The following is a 17147-nucleotide window of genomic DNA, read 5'->3' as shown; positions in this document are numbered from 1 at the left end:
CCCTGTAAGGCACCCTATAGGGCGCACACGGGCCATCGATCTTGATAATGAATGGTTGAAAGATGATTTTTAATTATGCCTGGTAAGAATCATTTATTATCAATCATAATTGATTTTTGATCTGAACCGTTGATTGATGAAATCGACGGTTGTGTGTTGTCCTACATGCGCACTACACAAGAGTGCACTACAGCACCCCTGGATCCTCTTTGGGCACTACTATCTTTCTATTTAAGTACTCGTTTGAAAATTTTCGGTCTTGCTATTGTCAGTCCACTGGGTTGACGATAAGCACACTAGAAGGTAATAAGAAAAATATGTATTTCTGTTTATTTTTTACACTCTTTAATACACATTCACATATTTACTATTGTCAGCCCATTGGGCTGATTTTAGAATTTGCCATTTCTTTTACAATGGCTTAAGCCATTTTTTCACCAGTGGACTTACTCTTAGGACGCTAGAGCGGAAGTAGATGGATGGCTCCATTTGCTGATATTTTGAGATCGATCAGCTACGTACCTTATTTCACTATTGGACTTACTCTAATTAGGACGCCAAGGTGGAACTAGATGGATGGCTCCATTTGCTGATATTTTGAGAGAGATCAGCTACCATGCACAGCTAGCTAGCATGTATTCTCCTATATATGTACGTCTAACATCATCATATCATATATACTAACTACGATTGATTTCAACCAAGAATATTACGCACATGGAGTAGTAGTTATTAATTTAAGGATGATGAGATTTGGAAGCTGCTTTTGGGTCAAGCAAGACATGATCGATCATATATATTACGAAGCATGCACATGCAACATTCTGCCCAAGTCTTTAATTTGTTTATATAATCCAATTAAGTCTGTGATCAGCATTCGGCCCCCAAGTCATTACATCAAATTCTTTGCTTCTTCTTCTCGGCCCAAGTTTCATCCAAGACCAGTACCTAGCTATATAGAGCTTAACAACGCAAGCTCTAATCCTTACCAATAATACTGCATGCCACCGATACTCCTAAAATGGTCAAGACTCAAGAGAGAGATATGGAATTAAAGACTTATATATTTACGTACAACTTCCATTATTACAAGCAATAACGTAATTGCATAATGCTGGAACAGGTATGTGTACATCATTTTCCAATAATAGGTACCGTAAAATGTGTATTGATATCCGTAAAAAATGTATTGATATTTGTGAAAGCATATTAATATCATAAATTATGTATTGATGTCCGAACTTGATTAAAATTATTTGTGTATTATCCTCCGCGCGTCTACTGGGTGAAGGTTAGCAAAACCGAAATCCAATTATATATTGGAGTACAAAGTGGGGTACTACTTACCCCAAGATCTATGTACTCGTCAGCTTATAAATGCAAACATTTCCAATAACCAGAAGAAGAAAAAGAAGAAGAAGAAGTTGTTGCTGCCCAGCCAAACTATAAGCCTTGGAGATATTATTTTGTAAAAAGATGGTTTGCAACATTTTACAAGATAATTTACTTTGGCAGTTCACTTTTTGATAATCACACTACAATATTTGTTTTTTAGAGTTTAAAATACACATAACAAGAACATTAAAAGACAAATAGTGAAGTACGTGGTTATCAAAAAGTAAAGTGCCAAAATCATTGTCATTTTTCAAACATATATAGGATATTAGGATCCGTAAGGGGGAATATACTTTGATTGATTCTTATAGATGCTCGTTGTTTAGCTAACGATCGCTTCCATTACACTATACGTACTAATAATAAATTATATTTATAGCATCACGTCCTCGATTTTCAACATAAATATAAAGGATTTTCATAAATAAAACCTCACAATTATCCGTACGATACTCCAAAATAGATTAACATTTCCATTTTCATAATCACACTTCATCATCCACAAGTTTCCAAGAGATTACATTTTTGGCTCCGAGGCCCAAATCAACATAATTACCGAATGTCAAAAGAGAGTTAAAAACTTACAATATTCCTTAATCAAAAGATTTATAAATAGTGTTACAAGGACATCTTCCAAAAATAGATTTACAAAGATGGCTAAGTAACACTTTAATATTAGCTTTCAAAAGAATGTCCACATCCAAGCACTCCAAACATGAAGCTACTGCCCTGGGTTAGTACCTGAAAGATAATATAAGGTCTGAGCTACACTAACCCAGTAGAAAGCTCTAATCTAGTAATGTATGCATGTGACATGTAGAAACGATCACAAGATGAACAATGGCAACCAAATAAAATGGGAGGGCAACGATAGCAGTTCAATTCCAACCTTTCGTTTCCAAAACCAATCATGTATCTCAACGAATAACCTTTGAAAACACCATATGTCAAAATGCGTCTCGTACATGTGTCATGAGCCGAAGCTCTTACTGGGCCAATTAAAGGACTCCAATGTCCTCTGCCAAGCACTTTACCCATCCGGGATGTCCTGAAGTATCAAATACGAGCATATAGCTCATGCCGGGCCAATTAAAGGGCTCCAATGTCCTTTGCACTTTACCCATCCGGGATGTCCTGAAGTATTCTCATTGTATTCGTAAAGTTTCAAAATCCCTTTATCGACATGTTCGTACCATTCAAATCCAACCTTTATATATAGAATGATTTTCGTGAAATCAAGTTCAAATGAGCATTAAGGCCACAGATACGTTTAACGAAGTCATTAGGTACGAGTAATCAAGTTAAGGAATCATTCGGGAAGTGTTAGAGTAGGTTGGAAGTGGTTGGAAACCAAAATGGTGAAGTACGAAGCAAAATAGCAAATGCTGGAGATAAGCAACATGTATCGATACCTAGCACAAATGTATCGATACCATTTGGTCATAATTGGTTCCCGACGCAAGAGTATCGATAACAATGACAAATGATATCGATAACAAGTGATTTTCTGAATTTTGAAGCACAAAAGTATCGATAACAAAGGCTGTCGAGCAGAATTTCTACAGATTTCAATGGGTTTCTCAACAACAACTATCTCAACAACAACAATAACAACAACAACAACGATCAAGGACACTCTTCAAGCTACAAGACACAAATCATAGACATATATTGAAAGTTAGAACTCTCTACCTCAAGATTGAAGAACGAAATCAAGAGATCCTCCCAGCCCTAACTCCAAACTTTGACACCGAATGGAATTCGCCTCCACCGAGCTCAAACCAATGGAATACGGACTGCAATACGTGAGTGAATGAAGGATTTGAGGTTGGGTGATGTGGGTTTGGAGTGGTTTGGTGTAAAAATGGGTGAGAGTGAGGGAGAGACCGAGAGATAGAGAGAGAGAGACAGAGCCGAGAGATGGAGAGAAGGGAAAATGAATTCCCTGCCTCTCACCCCACACACATATACACACATATCACACATTCACCCCTCCAATGCAACACTTTATCACATTAGTCTCAATTCTCGATATTTTGAATCAATTTCTTCCCTCCATCGCTTATAAAACATTTAAATAAATTTTATGAATTTATGGGTCTTTACATATGGAATAGCAACGATTCTGGTACTGGTGATTTGTTTTTCTGATGTACCAATAAAACCAATACTCGTGACTGGAGTTCTTAGTTTCTTGCACAAACGTTAATTTTGAACTTTAGGAATTTTACATACTTGCAAAAACAAATAAAAAATCCTTCGAGCACTCAAAATTGTAAAATGTGTAGCAGTACTCACCACGCCAAATTAATATATTAAGGTATTACGAAACTTATTATTGTTCCGAATCAAGGTTTGCTTTAAACAAAAGCTTTCAAGTCCATCCATGCGAAACCGTACGTCCACCCACTTGGGTAAGACTAAGAGTACGTATAGGAATTGAATTTTGTCTGTCACTTGTTAAAGAATCAAACGAAAGGGATATCTCATATCATATAGTGCATGTGGTCCATTATACCATTACCATGTCTTTTTGTTAAGAGAAGAGAATTGTACTCCGCTAGCTTAGGCTTAGCTAGCCCAGACTATATATATATTCGCGGGCACCTTTAAAATCACATTCTGCACATATTGAATGGTTCGGATCATAAAAATTTGGTCGAAAACTATGAGTTTGAGATTTGGGGTGTTTTTTTAGGTGTTTTTTTTGGTGTCTCTTGAACCGTCCCGATATATATACGGTATATATATATATATATATATATATATATATATATATAGACACACACACACACTACTATTTGTACGTACGTACATTGAGAGTTAAGGAGGAAGGAAGCAATCATTAATGTTTCAGGACCGGCCGGATCGGAATATTAATGAAATGAAAGCTAGCTGCTAGCTACACAGCGTACATTAGCTACGTACAACTGGCCACCAATGTAACATCATTTTCACACGTACGTACCTGATCCAAGACTAGGCCGGATTTTAGTTCCAAGATTGAACATAAACAATCCACCCATGCAGTTCCCATGTAAAACTACCTGTCTTTCCAATTGGGTGATCAATCAGTCCCATCACCCACGAGGAAGATTTAACCAATAGAATATATACACTACTCCATTTAATTGTAGTTGCTCCACTAGCTAGCTACTCAAGTCTTGATCGTACGTGCTTCATGAGTCTGAATTTACTTGTGTGTGGATAATTTATGGGCGCCATTTATGCCTTGTTTAGTTTCAGCATCACAAGTTCTTTTATTTCCTTTTTTCCTCAGTAAAATCCTGTAAAGATTTAGATCCATGCTCGACCTGAATGTCATGTGCTTTGGGAAGTGAGTGAGTTAGATCTGTTCCTAAGAGCTATGCAACTCTCAAATTTAGTTTTCAAACCACACTATACGTATGTACGATATTGTAGTCGTATATATACGCATGTATATATTGGATTAAGATTGTTCATTTTGGAGGCAGTAGTAATTTTAGTAGTATGAGATTAATTAATATTTGACAGAAAGTCCTATATCTTTGTGATTTCTAGGGGCGATTATATCTGTTTTACATGGTGTCATCACTGAGAAAAAGAGAGAAACAAAGGGTTGCATTGCATGGTAGTAACTGTTGCCATTTTTGCAAGGCAGGCAGGCAGGCAGTACTGTAGACTGTAGAGTATTGGACCACAATTTCATTTCCAACTTGTTTGGCTCTTTCTTAGCAAGAATGAAGAATCTTGGCAAGTTTTTGTTTCTTTCTTTGGTTCTTTCACCGCTCAAAAAATGGTTTATTCCCAAATGGGTACGTTGTGAAAACAGCTCTATTTTTACTCGTGCATTCATGTTGGGGAATTTAAAGAAGGTCAGATTGGACATTAGTTTCTTATCCAATTTTCATTTGCCTTCTGAAATTGTGGTTAATTTTCTGATTTAGTTACATACGTATCGATTCCATCGAAGTCACAGTGTGAAATGAAGGGCAACTAAATGATCATATGCACAATTAAATGGGCTATTCCTCTTGTGTATGTACGTACCTGCAACATGTTTTAATGGAGTAGCAATTTTGTCGTTGAATGTCCACTGGAATTAGCACTCATTATTATGTTCAATGCTTACAATACTGATTTATTTTAGTTCGAGCTAGTACTTGAAAAGCAGCCAAATCTTATGTTATTTCCCCAGAAGGGCACACAAGAAAATAGACATATAACATTTTGTGGAGTAAAGTGTGTGGTGTGGCTCACTCACTAATGTGTGATGAGAAAGATCATGGAGCACCACCACGTAATACGATAATGTATAGTACTTCAGGAGCACTCAATAATTACACAATTTTGTGGGAGAGAATTAGCAGATGAAGCTCGAACGTAAAGGTGAGCAGAAAGACTTGCATGACCTTGAGTTGTCATGTGTGAATATGTATGAAAGGTATATAAGGACTTCTCTTGGTTTTGTATGTAATACTATCAAATTAATGTAGTATAACTCTTGGCCTGATTTTTTTAAAGATATATATATGCATATGTATATCGGGACGGTTCCGGAGACACTCAAAAAAATACCTCATAGTTCCCGATCAAATTTTGATGATCCGAGCCGCTCAATGTAATTAGAAAGTGATTTTAATGGTACCCAAGAAAAATCAGCAAAAAAAAAGACCGGAAATGGCTTGATCCGAACAGTTTCAAATAGTTTTTTATTGAACGGTTCAAATAAAAATTATATATATATAATCATATAAATATGGTCCCAATATTAAGCTGACCAATAAATATATACATCCCATATGTACACACAGATATAACCAATGAAAGTGGTGCTGTAAGCAGGGGCATACGGAGGGGGTGCAAAAGGGAGCTTGGCCCCTGTATACCTCCTGATTATCACACTATACTAGATATTCAAGTTATTGACAGTTTCTGGGTCATGGTTATAAAATTAGATGCAATTATGTATATGTAGGCAATCTCGTTTTCTTCTGAAAACTAGTAAATAACAATATTTATATTATTGACTATAGTTTTTGTTCTCAATGTAAAATATGTGATTCGGGCCCCACTTTGTATAAATCCTGCTTCCGCCACTGACTGTAAGCTAGCCATGGAATGTGCAAGCTAAGGGACACGTAGGTGTCAATTATATAAAATTAAATGACCCGTCATATATAATATAAGTGGTAACTTGTTAATTATGTTAAAAAACCAATGGGGAGAGGCAACAAGAAAACTAATCACACATTGAGATTGTTGGGGACAAATGAATTAATCCACTACAATTATGCACATGAACATGAAGCCACATACAGTGATTATATCAATGATAGAATATATTTAATTAATGCAGGCACATATTTCCCTATTTTATGAATGCGCTGTCCTATAAATTGAGTACTCCTCCTATAAATCATTTTCAATGAAAAAGGGGTTGCATGCCATCCGTCAAAGGGAAAATTGGGTAGTAGAGTAGTAGTATTACTTTACATTCTTTCTGGGCCTTAGACCTGTCGCTGTCAGGTTCATCAGGGCAGCCCACTGGCTGTTCCAATTCTCTCCTCAATATAAGCTAGCCCACGCAATGAGAAGCCTCATCTCTTCACTCATTCCTCTCTCTCTCTCTCTCTCTCTCTCTCTCTCTCCAAGATAAGTGTCCTATTAGTTTGTGCCTTTTTCCCTCATGGGGGAGAGAGAAAAGCTTTCAGGTCATAAAGCAATGCAGAAGTTTCTTCAAGGTATGGCAAAAGTATTGAAATATATGTACTTCCTTTTATGCACCGTCAAATGGACACTTACTGAATTCTAGTGTACAGCAAAATATGTTTCCGGCCGCATGTTGAAGATTATTTAATTGTAGTACAATCCTTGGTGCAGGTCTTCTTCAAGCAACTGGAAACATCAAAATCCATGGGCGCGCAAAAGGGTCAAATCTTCTTTGGGTTTCAGTGTGGCCTTCTTGGGAGCTCCATTTTGATGGTGGCTTGTTCATGTTAATCGGGTGCTATCCTAACTGAGCTTTTCCACAACCTCTTCTTCGTTTTCATTCTCTTCTTCCTCTATTTCTTTAGTATTTTTCACCATTCCCCTTTGATCTTCTTTCGTGTTAAGTTTTCTTGACCTTGTAGGACCTTTTCTTGACCTTGTAAGACCATGCGCCATATTTTCAGTCTTTGCCTTTCATGTTTTCACAAATCTTGTTCAGTAAATTACTGATAAAGGTTTGGTCCTTGTCTTTCTTTATTCTCGCCCAAGTTTCATTCTCTTTCCTTGTCTATTCCTCCTGAGCTATTCAACTTCATTAGGATCAATCTTGACATTCTCTACTAAAAAAATTGGTCCAATTTATTCTAGAGAATTGGTACAATTTATTCTACTCTAGAGGGCGCCTATCTGCGCAAGTTCACATTCGAGTTCATCTTATCATAACCTTTCACTCGTTGTAATTTAAGCTGATCATGAAGGAGAGAATTCCTTAAGTGATCAGGTAGGATAAGATTGTACTCCCTCCGTTTCATAATGTTTGTCCGGTCCGCATAACGAGGACGTAAAAATAATATATTTTTTGCAAGAAAATTTTAAATTTTTTTCAACAATTCACTAGATATCGATAAGTTTTTTTAATTTATGAAAAAAATTTGGATTTTTTCTTGAAAGAAATGCATTATTTTTAAGTCCTCGTTTTGCGGATCGGAAAAATATTTTGGGACGGAGGGAGTACTAAATAGTAGTGCTTTCACAACTATGACTCGTCAACATTATTACCTTGTACCTAGTAGATTTTTCATGTATGTTTGGTAGACTACATATGGATTTCAATGTTATCATTATTATGTGGGCCGATTTATGTTGTCACTTGAATGGATTTGGTTTGTTTTTTACTGTTGTCGGCTGAAGAGAGAGAGAGAGAGAGAGAGAGAGAGAGAGCTGGACATGTGTGGAATGGAAAGAGGAAAAGTAGTTCTTCTCGTGACTGCTTTCATGTACAATAATATCCACTGTAGTAGTGTGGACTTGCCTCTCCGTCCTCACATTCGTGTGGGGGTACTGTGGAAAGCACAAGGCTTGTCTGCCGTCCACGTTTGAACTGCAAATGTGCGGTTGGAGTGTTCGCAGTCGTCGGATGGTGTTTTTAACGGTCGAGATTAAAAATAAACTTTTCTCTTGAATTTTATTCTAAAATCTGGACCGTTGAATGCAAAAATAAACGGCTGTGATACAACTGCATGGGCTTTCTGCAGTTCAGAGAAGCCGGGTCCCTGTGGAAAAACCAAATTTCTGACTCTCTCTGGATCGGAAGTCAGTTCAATTTTACTGGTGCTAGCTACGAACAATTTACGGTACTGGAAAAGGCTTACTATATGTTCAGAGGGGGAGGGGGAGATCGAGGTGAAGAGCTTTAACTTGTTTTCACTTGTCTCTCCTCTTTTTTCCCATTATTAATGCTTGACTGTTTTTGTACATGACAAATGGAATTGGACAAGCGACTAGAGCTCTCAGTTTGACATTCGGTACACTTCTGTAAGTAAAAGAAGGGTAAGGATTGTTGATCCTCATTGATCTTGTGGGGTACTATTAAAAAATAAATTCATTAGCCATGTAATTTAATTTAGAAATAAAATTTCATTTATAATTTGGCCGTTAGATTCATTATTGTGGTAACAAAATACGGTCGTTGCTTCTCTTTAATTATTGAGCGGGTTCAATTTAGTGGCTACATACTCTCGCATGTATGGGAGTAGAGCTTAATTAGCAGTAAGCATGATATCGTGTGTGACAGGATTGCGCTATAGCGAAGAAAACAACCGACGTTAGCTAACTCAAGATGATTGGCTAAACGTGTCAATTGTACTGATTGTAATGTATATAACACGTAAGTCAACTGAAATTTGAGAAGGTTGACACAATTACAAGTATACTATTGCATAAAAAACAGTTGGTTAATATGTCTAAAATGTAATAAATGGGTTATTCGTATCGACCTCCTATGCGTTAACATAGTTTACAGTTGGAACCATATTAATGTCCCATGTCAAAAGTTGTCAACCTTTTGCACCTACAATAATTTTGGAGAGAGACAGGAAAATTGTAGTATCACCGACATTTAAACTACCAATTGAGTCATCAGCAAATGGTCAAGCAACTGATCAACCATCCATGGGCACCCGTTTGAGTCTCAACCCGACCCAAAAGTCTTAACAGTAGTAATAAAATTTTTTTTTTGGTAATAGTTTATTATGGGGGAGTTAGTAGTTGGTAAATTAGTTCACGTGGAGTTTCAAAGGTTATCCATAGTCATGAACTACACCCTCGCGGGACTCGAATTCCTACCTCCAGTAAAGGAAGAGGGTGAGCTTATTACCCAACTTGACAAGCTTGGTTTGCTCACAGTACTAGTAATTAATTAGGGAATGGAACTGCTGGCCAACTGTTGCCAGCTGTGAAAGTGATCCAAGTGATGAACGCTATATATATATATATATATCTCTCTCCCCAAGATGTGTTTGGGGTGTTCAAGATTCGCAGTTGATCAGTGCCCTAGGGAACCTGTCAATGTCCAAAGCAAATACCCATAAGATCTCCCCACCATTCAAAAACAAATACTGTACTCCACAAGGCTAGGCCTACCTGTGTCTGATTGGCCATCAGTCAAAGATTTTTTTTTCGTTTTTCATTTTGGGTTTTGCCAAAGGGAAGATAGACACGAGGAACACAATGATTATGTTCACAAATTGGCAAATACCCATAAAATCTCCCACCCCCCCGCCCCCCCTCTCTCTCTCTCTCTCCATTTATGGATGTGAGAAGAAATCAAAACACAAAAAAGCATTGAACTGGAACATTCATATGATACGCATCATATCCTAATGAGATCTGTATTTTTTTAACGGCCAACACAGGACCCATTTCGGCAAAAGTCGTTTTCATCTTTCGGTTACATGCCCCTTTCAGTACTACTTTTAAAAGAAAATTTTAACTTTTACTCTAATCATTTCTTATTTTCCGATACTGAAGTTACACGGCCCTGTCCATTCGTTTCAATTGCTTCTCAAAGAAATGACTTGGTCGTGACCAAATTCTGCAGCATGCTTTAGAACTGTGATGTACCTAAGAGGAGAAGTCATGACCTCATACGCTGTATTTGGAATGCCAAATTGAAAGAATACTGTGTTCGGATTCAAAAGCTACCAGTTGTTTGGTGAGGAGACCCCTTGCATGGATAATTGGATATTGTAACAATTCAATCCATACCTAAGCAATGTACGATTCCCTAACAAGAATCAAATGGTAAAAACAATAGTAGTCCAAGTTTGTCATGATTTGAAAACATACATGATGCAAGAAACTAGGTTAGAGGCTTTCCAAAACATTAGCCATCTACCCTTTAATCAGGTATCAACTACTATAACTGAAACATAAATCTGGTGAACTAGTTAACAATGATGTAGGCTGCCAGAAAACAGGCAGCACTAACCCATTATCAGTCTATAGCTGTGAATGTAACTAGTATCATCTTTGTACAAAATGAAGTCAGCTCCATGTTAGACTTGTTCTTCAAATGTCAACCTGAGATTTGGCAACACCACGCGAGCATTTCTTCCGGCCAGATTTGCTCAGTGCACAAACACAAATCTCAAGTAGCTCGTAATCCTCGTCCCAAAATAGCTTGGACGCCTTCTCTGGATTCTCCAGTAGCATCTTTGAGGTCAGAAACCCTGCGATTGTCCACGTCTGAAAAAGTCGAGATTGCTTCCCTACAAATCTCCCACCGCGAGTGTCATAATATTCAGGCCACTGGTCGACTGACAGCCTCTTTTCTGCCAAAACAACTGCCTTTCTTGCTAATTCTGGCCTCTTCATCTTAATGCAGGCCAATGTGAACTGAAATATCAAGCAATAAAGACAAATAAATTAGCGGTGATTTAAATAAAAATACTCTAACTGTCTAACATGTGTCCTTACAACCAATTTCTGCTTTTGGTGGACCAACTCTGAAAATCTGCGATCCCAGTCCAATAGATATACGTATACATATACATTATTGATGACAGTGATGACAAATATGAAATGCGTACAACTGTCCAAACAATTTGTTATCAAATATTACAAGGAACTCATGATTAAACCGAGCATTTAGCGTACCTGCCACAGAAGAGTTGGCCAGGATCCACCATTATGATATGACCAGGGCCTGCAAGTAAGCACAAAGATTTTATCATGATTCACACCACAGCCAGTAGCTCTGTGAAAACCCAGGAGAGACAGGAAAACCATTAACGTAAACACTAAGAGCCTTACGTATTCTTCGGGTCACTTCCGGTGATTATACGCCATTCCTCATACTCCAAAGCGGGGTAGCATATCTTCAGAGGCATGTGGGCCACAAGATCATCCCATTTGGCTTCAATCAAATTTAGAATACCCTCATTCTGTTTATGGGTACCCAAAGAAGAAACTATGGACCAAAGATTTCCAAGTGTAAAAAATCTGAAATCCATGTGACCAGGTTCTAGATTCCCGATGAGATAACCACCTTCTTCCGGAATCCAATCTACTAGCCAAGAGGGAATTTGATCGGGATAAATATTAAACTTATTGACGGCATCAGTAGAGTACTCCTCTGTCTTGTAACGGTATATTTCGTTTAGTTTCTTCATATCCACCCAGTAGTATTCTCTGATATGGAATGAAAGCGCGCTGAGGCGGTTATTGATTGCTGCCACCAAATTCTTGGTTACATCGTTGACAATAAGCATCTCCCGGGAGCAGCGCAGAGCTGAGTAGAATAGAGCCTGTAAAAAATCAATTACATTATGCAAGAGATGGACCAAAAATGAAAGGAAGCACACTGAAATAAGATCCAGAAGGAACAAGTGGCATAGTTAATGAGAAAGAGAACCTTAAACTAACCATTTCCAAAATGAGAAAATAAATCTCTCTGCCTCAATCTTTTCTCTTATAGGTTCACAAAACCAGGAATACATGAAGGAAAAAAAGAATGGAGCTTCAATCAGTTATCGTAACTCACTTGGATTTCAAGAGGATGACCATGAATACCCATCCGCCTATCAATCATGCAGGAACCATCAGTTACTAAGAGAGAAGGAAACATGTCGAACCCATCAGTTAAACACAGATTAAGTATCAGTCTTATGCCTGTCTGCACATCCACCCTCTCTTGCAACCCATAGTCACCAGTCAGCTTTCCATACGCTCTCAACAAAATAATCCACCACAATCCTGTCAGAGAGGTCAAAATCGGAACAATGATTCAGATTCCTGAAGCCTATTGTCGCTAAGAGGGAATTACTATGTCATGACATGTAATAATGGCATTGATAAAAAGGTCAGTGAGTATCCACATATGAAACAATTAAACAAGAAGTTAAAGAAAAACATCTGCAGGTATGTGTTAACTCAAAAACCTATTACCAGAATCAACAGGTGCAACACGCCCAATAGCTGATTCACCAAAATCTGGGTCCAAGACATCCTCGACGGCTCCATCACTTCCATCCAGAGGCATTGTTTTGACTTTAAAACTTGCTGGCATCAAGCCCTGTCCAGGGCTGTAGCAGTCAACGGTCTTCTCCCAACTCTAATCAAGAAACAGGGAAGAACTTTTAGTCTAAACAAATTAACAATTAGAGTGCATTTGGGCAAAAAGATTTACAACGTAAAAGCCTTGGAGTGGATTGTTAATTGCATGGGCTCACCAAAATTCAGTACATTGGTAAAATTTGGCAAAGCACGGTTCATGTTGATGTGGTGTTAGGATGTTAGTAGGAGAGGTTGTAGGCAATGGTATTCTCTTATTAATGGTTGCTGTCTAATGGGTAATGATAATAGGTCTAAGAATCACGGACACAATGAAAGTATGGACGCGGTAGCTTCGTGTAATAAAATCAACTTTGTAAAATTTCTAGAAATATATAGAATCTTCTCTCTTTTTATCCAGGACCTGAATTTTAATTTCCAGGTTTCAGACCACCTTTTGGTCTCAAATGCCTCCACCTTTATGAATATTCCAAAGCCAACATATATGCCACCTAGTTCAGATAACAACTACAGCAAATCCTTTTGAAAAAAGCACAACACCATGTCACTGTGCACCATCTGGTAACTCGCAAAAGAAACAAGCCATTTTGGTATAATAGGTGCTAAAAGAACTCTGAGTGCCTTGCATTTACAAAAAAAATAAGCAATTAGCATGCAGGTACACAAGTCCACTTTGTTGAGAGAGAAAATGTGTAAGAAATTAGATCCACCAATTAACCAAAAGGGGCTGATAAAAAAAAAAATTAACCAAAAGGGAAAAGAACAAATAGTTATCCCATTCGGCAACCTATATCCATTTTCTATCAATTTCCGAAGGCAAAAGGTACAACAAGTTCACTTAAGAATGCATTTGATGGCACCTATCACTCGTCATGTATTGTACCTATTATCATGTACAAATTGCTATTCAATGAGGCTAATAACAAAGGCATCCATAAACGGAAAGATGTTACAAACCAAACACGAGGCACCCACAATCTCTGTTGAACTATCCAACTACTAAGATACACACATTACATCAAACCTGTAGACAACTTAATATACATGTGACATTCCACATGACAATCTTTAGAATGACAATCTGACTGCATTGTTTGCAAGGATATGAATATTATTGTTAAACTGAGCAAACAATATGGAAAAGTGGGATGAAGCTAGGGCAGGCATAAAATACCTGCAACTGCAGAGTGTGAAGTAGAAAATTCCTGACGATCTCGCCTTCTCCATTAAGCAAGAATGCGAGCGCTGACGGGACAAAATCACGAACGAAGACCTGATCATAATTCAGAGTTTGCTTCTCAACAGGATCGTTAGCCGCGACTGTCCCCACAGGAATCCCACAGTAGTTCACAACAGCATCTCGAAGCAACTTCCATGCCTCCTTTTCAACCACAGACACCTCTCTCTCATGAATTGATATATTTGTCCCATTCAAACCCTTTAAATCATCTACATTTACACTTCTATTATTAACTTCTTCCTTAGACACTTCACCTACATCTGGGATTATCTCTATCCTCTCAATCACCAGAGGCTTCACATTCAAACCACCTTGAATGTAAATGCTCTCAAATCCCTTTTCATTAACCTGGGGTTTTTCCACTGCAGTTGAATGGTTCCTAATATCTGATGCTACATTAGCTACGAGTGAAAAGCATTTGCTTTTATCAACACTACAATGTGTAAATACCCTAGATTGAACCCAATTCGAATCGGACACATTAAAAGCCTTCCGATTCGAATCATTCACACGTTTGTACCCTAAAATCCTATTGTTAAAAGTATGAAATCGACAAAATTTGTCGACTTTAAATTGAGATTTCGACAAATTGTTAGCAACCAAATGATTATGGTTGCACTTTGGGATTGGGGATCCGAAAACTGAGGAATTTCTACAACTGATCAAGAGTCTACAGCAGGGTTTCATTGTGGAAATTCCAATACAACTGCAAGTATTCATTTTTATTTTCTCTTGATGAGAATCAACCGATTAGCCTAGTAGATACAGATTAAATACGAAACTTTTACGTAAGAATGTTTTTTTTTCCCCCTGTATGTAAAGTATATGTACACCGATCTGCTAATCCTGGAAAACTGAATTAACAGAGACTGATCGTATAGATACAAGTATGGAAAAGAAAATTTAAACGATTGAAAAGAAAGAAAAGAAAATTAAAGTGGTACTTACAGTTGGAGAGACGTTTAACGGGTTTGAATGAGAGAGAGAGAGAGAGGAGGGGGGGTGGGGTGGGGTTTGAACTTTGACAGATGAACAGAGAAAAGTAAATTGTTTGTGAGGTGGTAGCTCGAAATTGAACAAGGCTTTATATAGAAGAAATGAAGACCCAAGTGGTGGAGTTTTTGAGAAGGAATCGAGAATTTGGGAAAGTGAGGAGAATAGTAGTACTATTAAAATCAATCTACTCGTTTACGAGTTTTGAATTACGGTAGTACCCTCCCACGTGCAAAATGATTTTCTAATGCTGACATCTCTGTTTTTTTTTTTTTTTTTTTCTCCCCTTAAAAAAAACAACCATTAAGAATTATGGAATCAATTTTAGGCCTGGTATTCGTGGATATTTGATTGTTCAATTTGCACAACTCTACTTACCATAAGAATATTAAGTCTTCTATTTTTTATAAACAAAATTAAACTTTACAAATTCAAGATCACTTATATTTCAAAATTCAACATTGTAAAGAAAATAAAATATAAGTTGATTGGTCGGTATATATTATAAAATATAGAAGTGTGTCATTAACAATTCATACTATGCAAGCATCGTCCAGTCCCATGAATTTCGTAACTATGATCTATTCTCATGGTACGAGTAGTTAATTGAACGTCAAACACTAAATTTAAACAATAAAATACGAGTTATTTTACCAAAAAAGTGAATAGTACTAGGAAAAAAGAGAGCAAATAGTGCTAGGAAAAACGTAACGCTTTTAAGAAATAAAGAATATTGTAAACATGAAAAAAAAAATCCATGTTCACCACCACTCGTAGTAATTAATTACACAAGAAAAAGTAGTAATCCTTGCTCCTTTTTTCCAAGGCAAAAATATGTTCACCGTTGAAAGTGAGCAGGGGGGAGGGATGAGGAGAGGAGGGTATAACAGTCATTGCATCATGACATTGCGAAAGGGGTCAGAAAGTCGGTTATTACCGTATTTAAAAATGTGCGGAAATCCAGAAAGCGCAAGTTTTGGCTCTTTTGGAAATACTAAAAAAGAATGAAAAAGAGCCCTGAAAAACCGTGTGAAAAAAAGCCCTGAAAAAGGTACATGTGGAGAATATCTAACGTGGATCGTTATTACTGGTTGGAACAAAGTAGTTTTCGTAGCAGTCACTACTGTATTTTTCCTATTCAATCATTTTACAAACACAAACACTAATACAAATATTTACACAAATTCACTTATATTCATATTGGGCCCCACACATGCTGCACATCTAATGTGTGTGGGACCCACCTAAAGATATGAATATATATGTATAAAGTTTTTTTGTGATTGTTTGTAGTTACATAAGTAATACGGAGTAAATTGTTTCCAACCAATTTTCCCTAGAAAAGCGCAAGGGGTTTTATCGTCTACCTGGAAATTTACTCACATGATGGGTACGCCCCCACACTATAAGTGTTCATAGCTTGTGGAATTTTATACTCCATCTGTCCTAATTTAAGTGTTCATTACGGTTTTGCGTGTCATTTTTAATGGCTTATATCTTTCAATATATATTGCTAAATATATGCAATGTAGATCTTGTTCGATAGATTTCAATTAATTCTATAAAACAATGATTATAAAAATACAAAACATAATATTCCTTCCGTCCTAAATTCTTTTTCCGGTCCGTAAAACGGAGTGTTAAAAATAATGAAATTTAAACTTTTTTCACAAATTAAAAATACTCATTGATATTTAGTAAGTTGTTGAAAAACTTTTGATTTTTTCTTGCAAAAATTATATTATTTTTAACACTCTGTTTTGCAGATCAGACAAAGAATTTGGGACGGAAGGAGTAAGAAATATAGGCAACTGAAAATGGTACGCAAAACGCAGTGGACACTTAAATTGGGACGGAGGGAGTATTTATTTCAAAATAATTGGCAATGAATGAAAAGTTCGCTTATGTTATTAAGTGATCATTCATTTTACTCCCAAGTAATGTGAGACTATGTTTAAGTCACATAGTACAT

General features: G+C 37.1%; 1 protein-coding gene and 1 long non-coding RNA gene across 2 annotated transcripts; one reads left to right on the top strand and one right to left on the bottom strand.

Moving 5' to 3' along the window:
- Positions 1–6976: 6976 nt before the first annotated feature.
- LOC131315964 (uncharacterized) lies at positions 6977–8262 on the top strand. Its single transcript, XR_009196946.1, has 3 exons — positions 6977–7121; positions 7261–7894; positions 8112–8262. It is a non-coding gene; the product is annotated as an uncharacterized LOC131315964 (long non-coding RNA).
- A 2406-nt stretch (positions 8263–10668) lies between these two features.
- Positions 10669–15267, bottom strand: LOC131316393 (alkaline/neutral invertase A, mitochondrial-like). The gene is made up of 6 exons (XM_058345738.1): positions 14117–15267; positions 12817–12982; positions 12413–12624; positions 11683–12176; positions 11527–11575; positions 10669–11265 (listed from the first exon to the last, which is right to left on the bottom strand). Exons 1-6 carry the CDS (start codon positions 14900–14902, stop codon positions 10939–10941), a joined length of 2034 nt encoding a protein of 677 aa, XP_058201721.1. The 5' UTR covers positions 14903–15267; the 3' UTR covers positions 10669–10938.
- Between the last annotated feature and the right edge of the window lie 1880 nt (positions 15268–17147).

This window comes from Rhododendron vialii, chromosome 2a, assembly GCF_030253575.1.
Source record: "Rhododendron vialii isolate Sample 1 chromosome 2a, ASM3025357v1".
NCBI classification, from domain to species: domain Eukaryota; kingdom Viridiplantae; phylum Streptophyta; class Magnoliopsida; order Ericales; family Ericaceae; genus Rhododendron; species Rhododendron vialii.
The sequence above is the reverse complement of the archived record's forward strand: the minus strand, read 5'-3'. Positions and strand labels throughout refer to the sequence as shown.

Excerpts from the sequence above, each read along its gene's own strand:
- LOC131316393 (XM_058345738.1), bottom strand. The coding sequence starts at position 14,902 with ATGAATACTTGCAGTTGTATTGGAATTTCCACAATGAAACCCTGCTGT. Across the intron at positions 12,983-14,116 it reads TTCACACTCTGCAGTTGCAG|AGTTGGGAGAAGACCGTTGA; the intron begins GTATTTTATGCC and ends TTTCTTGATTAG. Across the intron at positions 12,625-12,816 it reads TGTTGCACCTGTTGATTCTG|GATTGTGGTGGATTATTTTG; the intron begins GTAATAGGTTTT and ends CCTCTCTGACAG.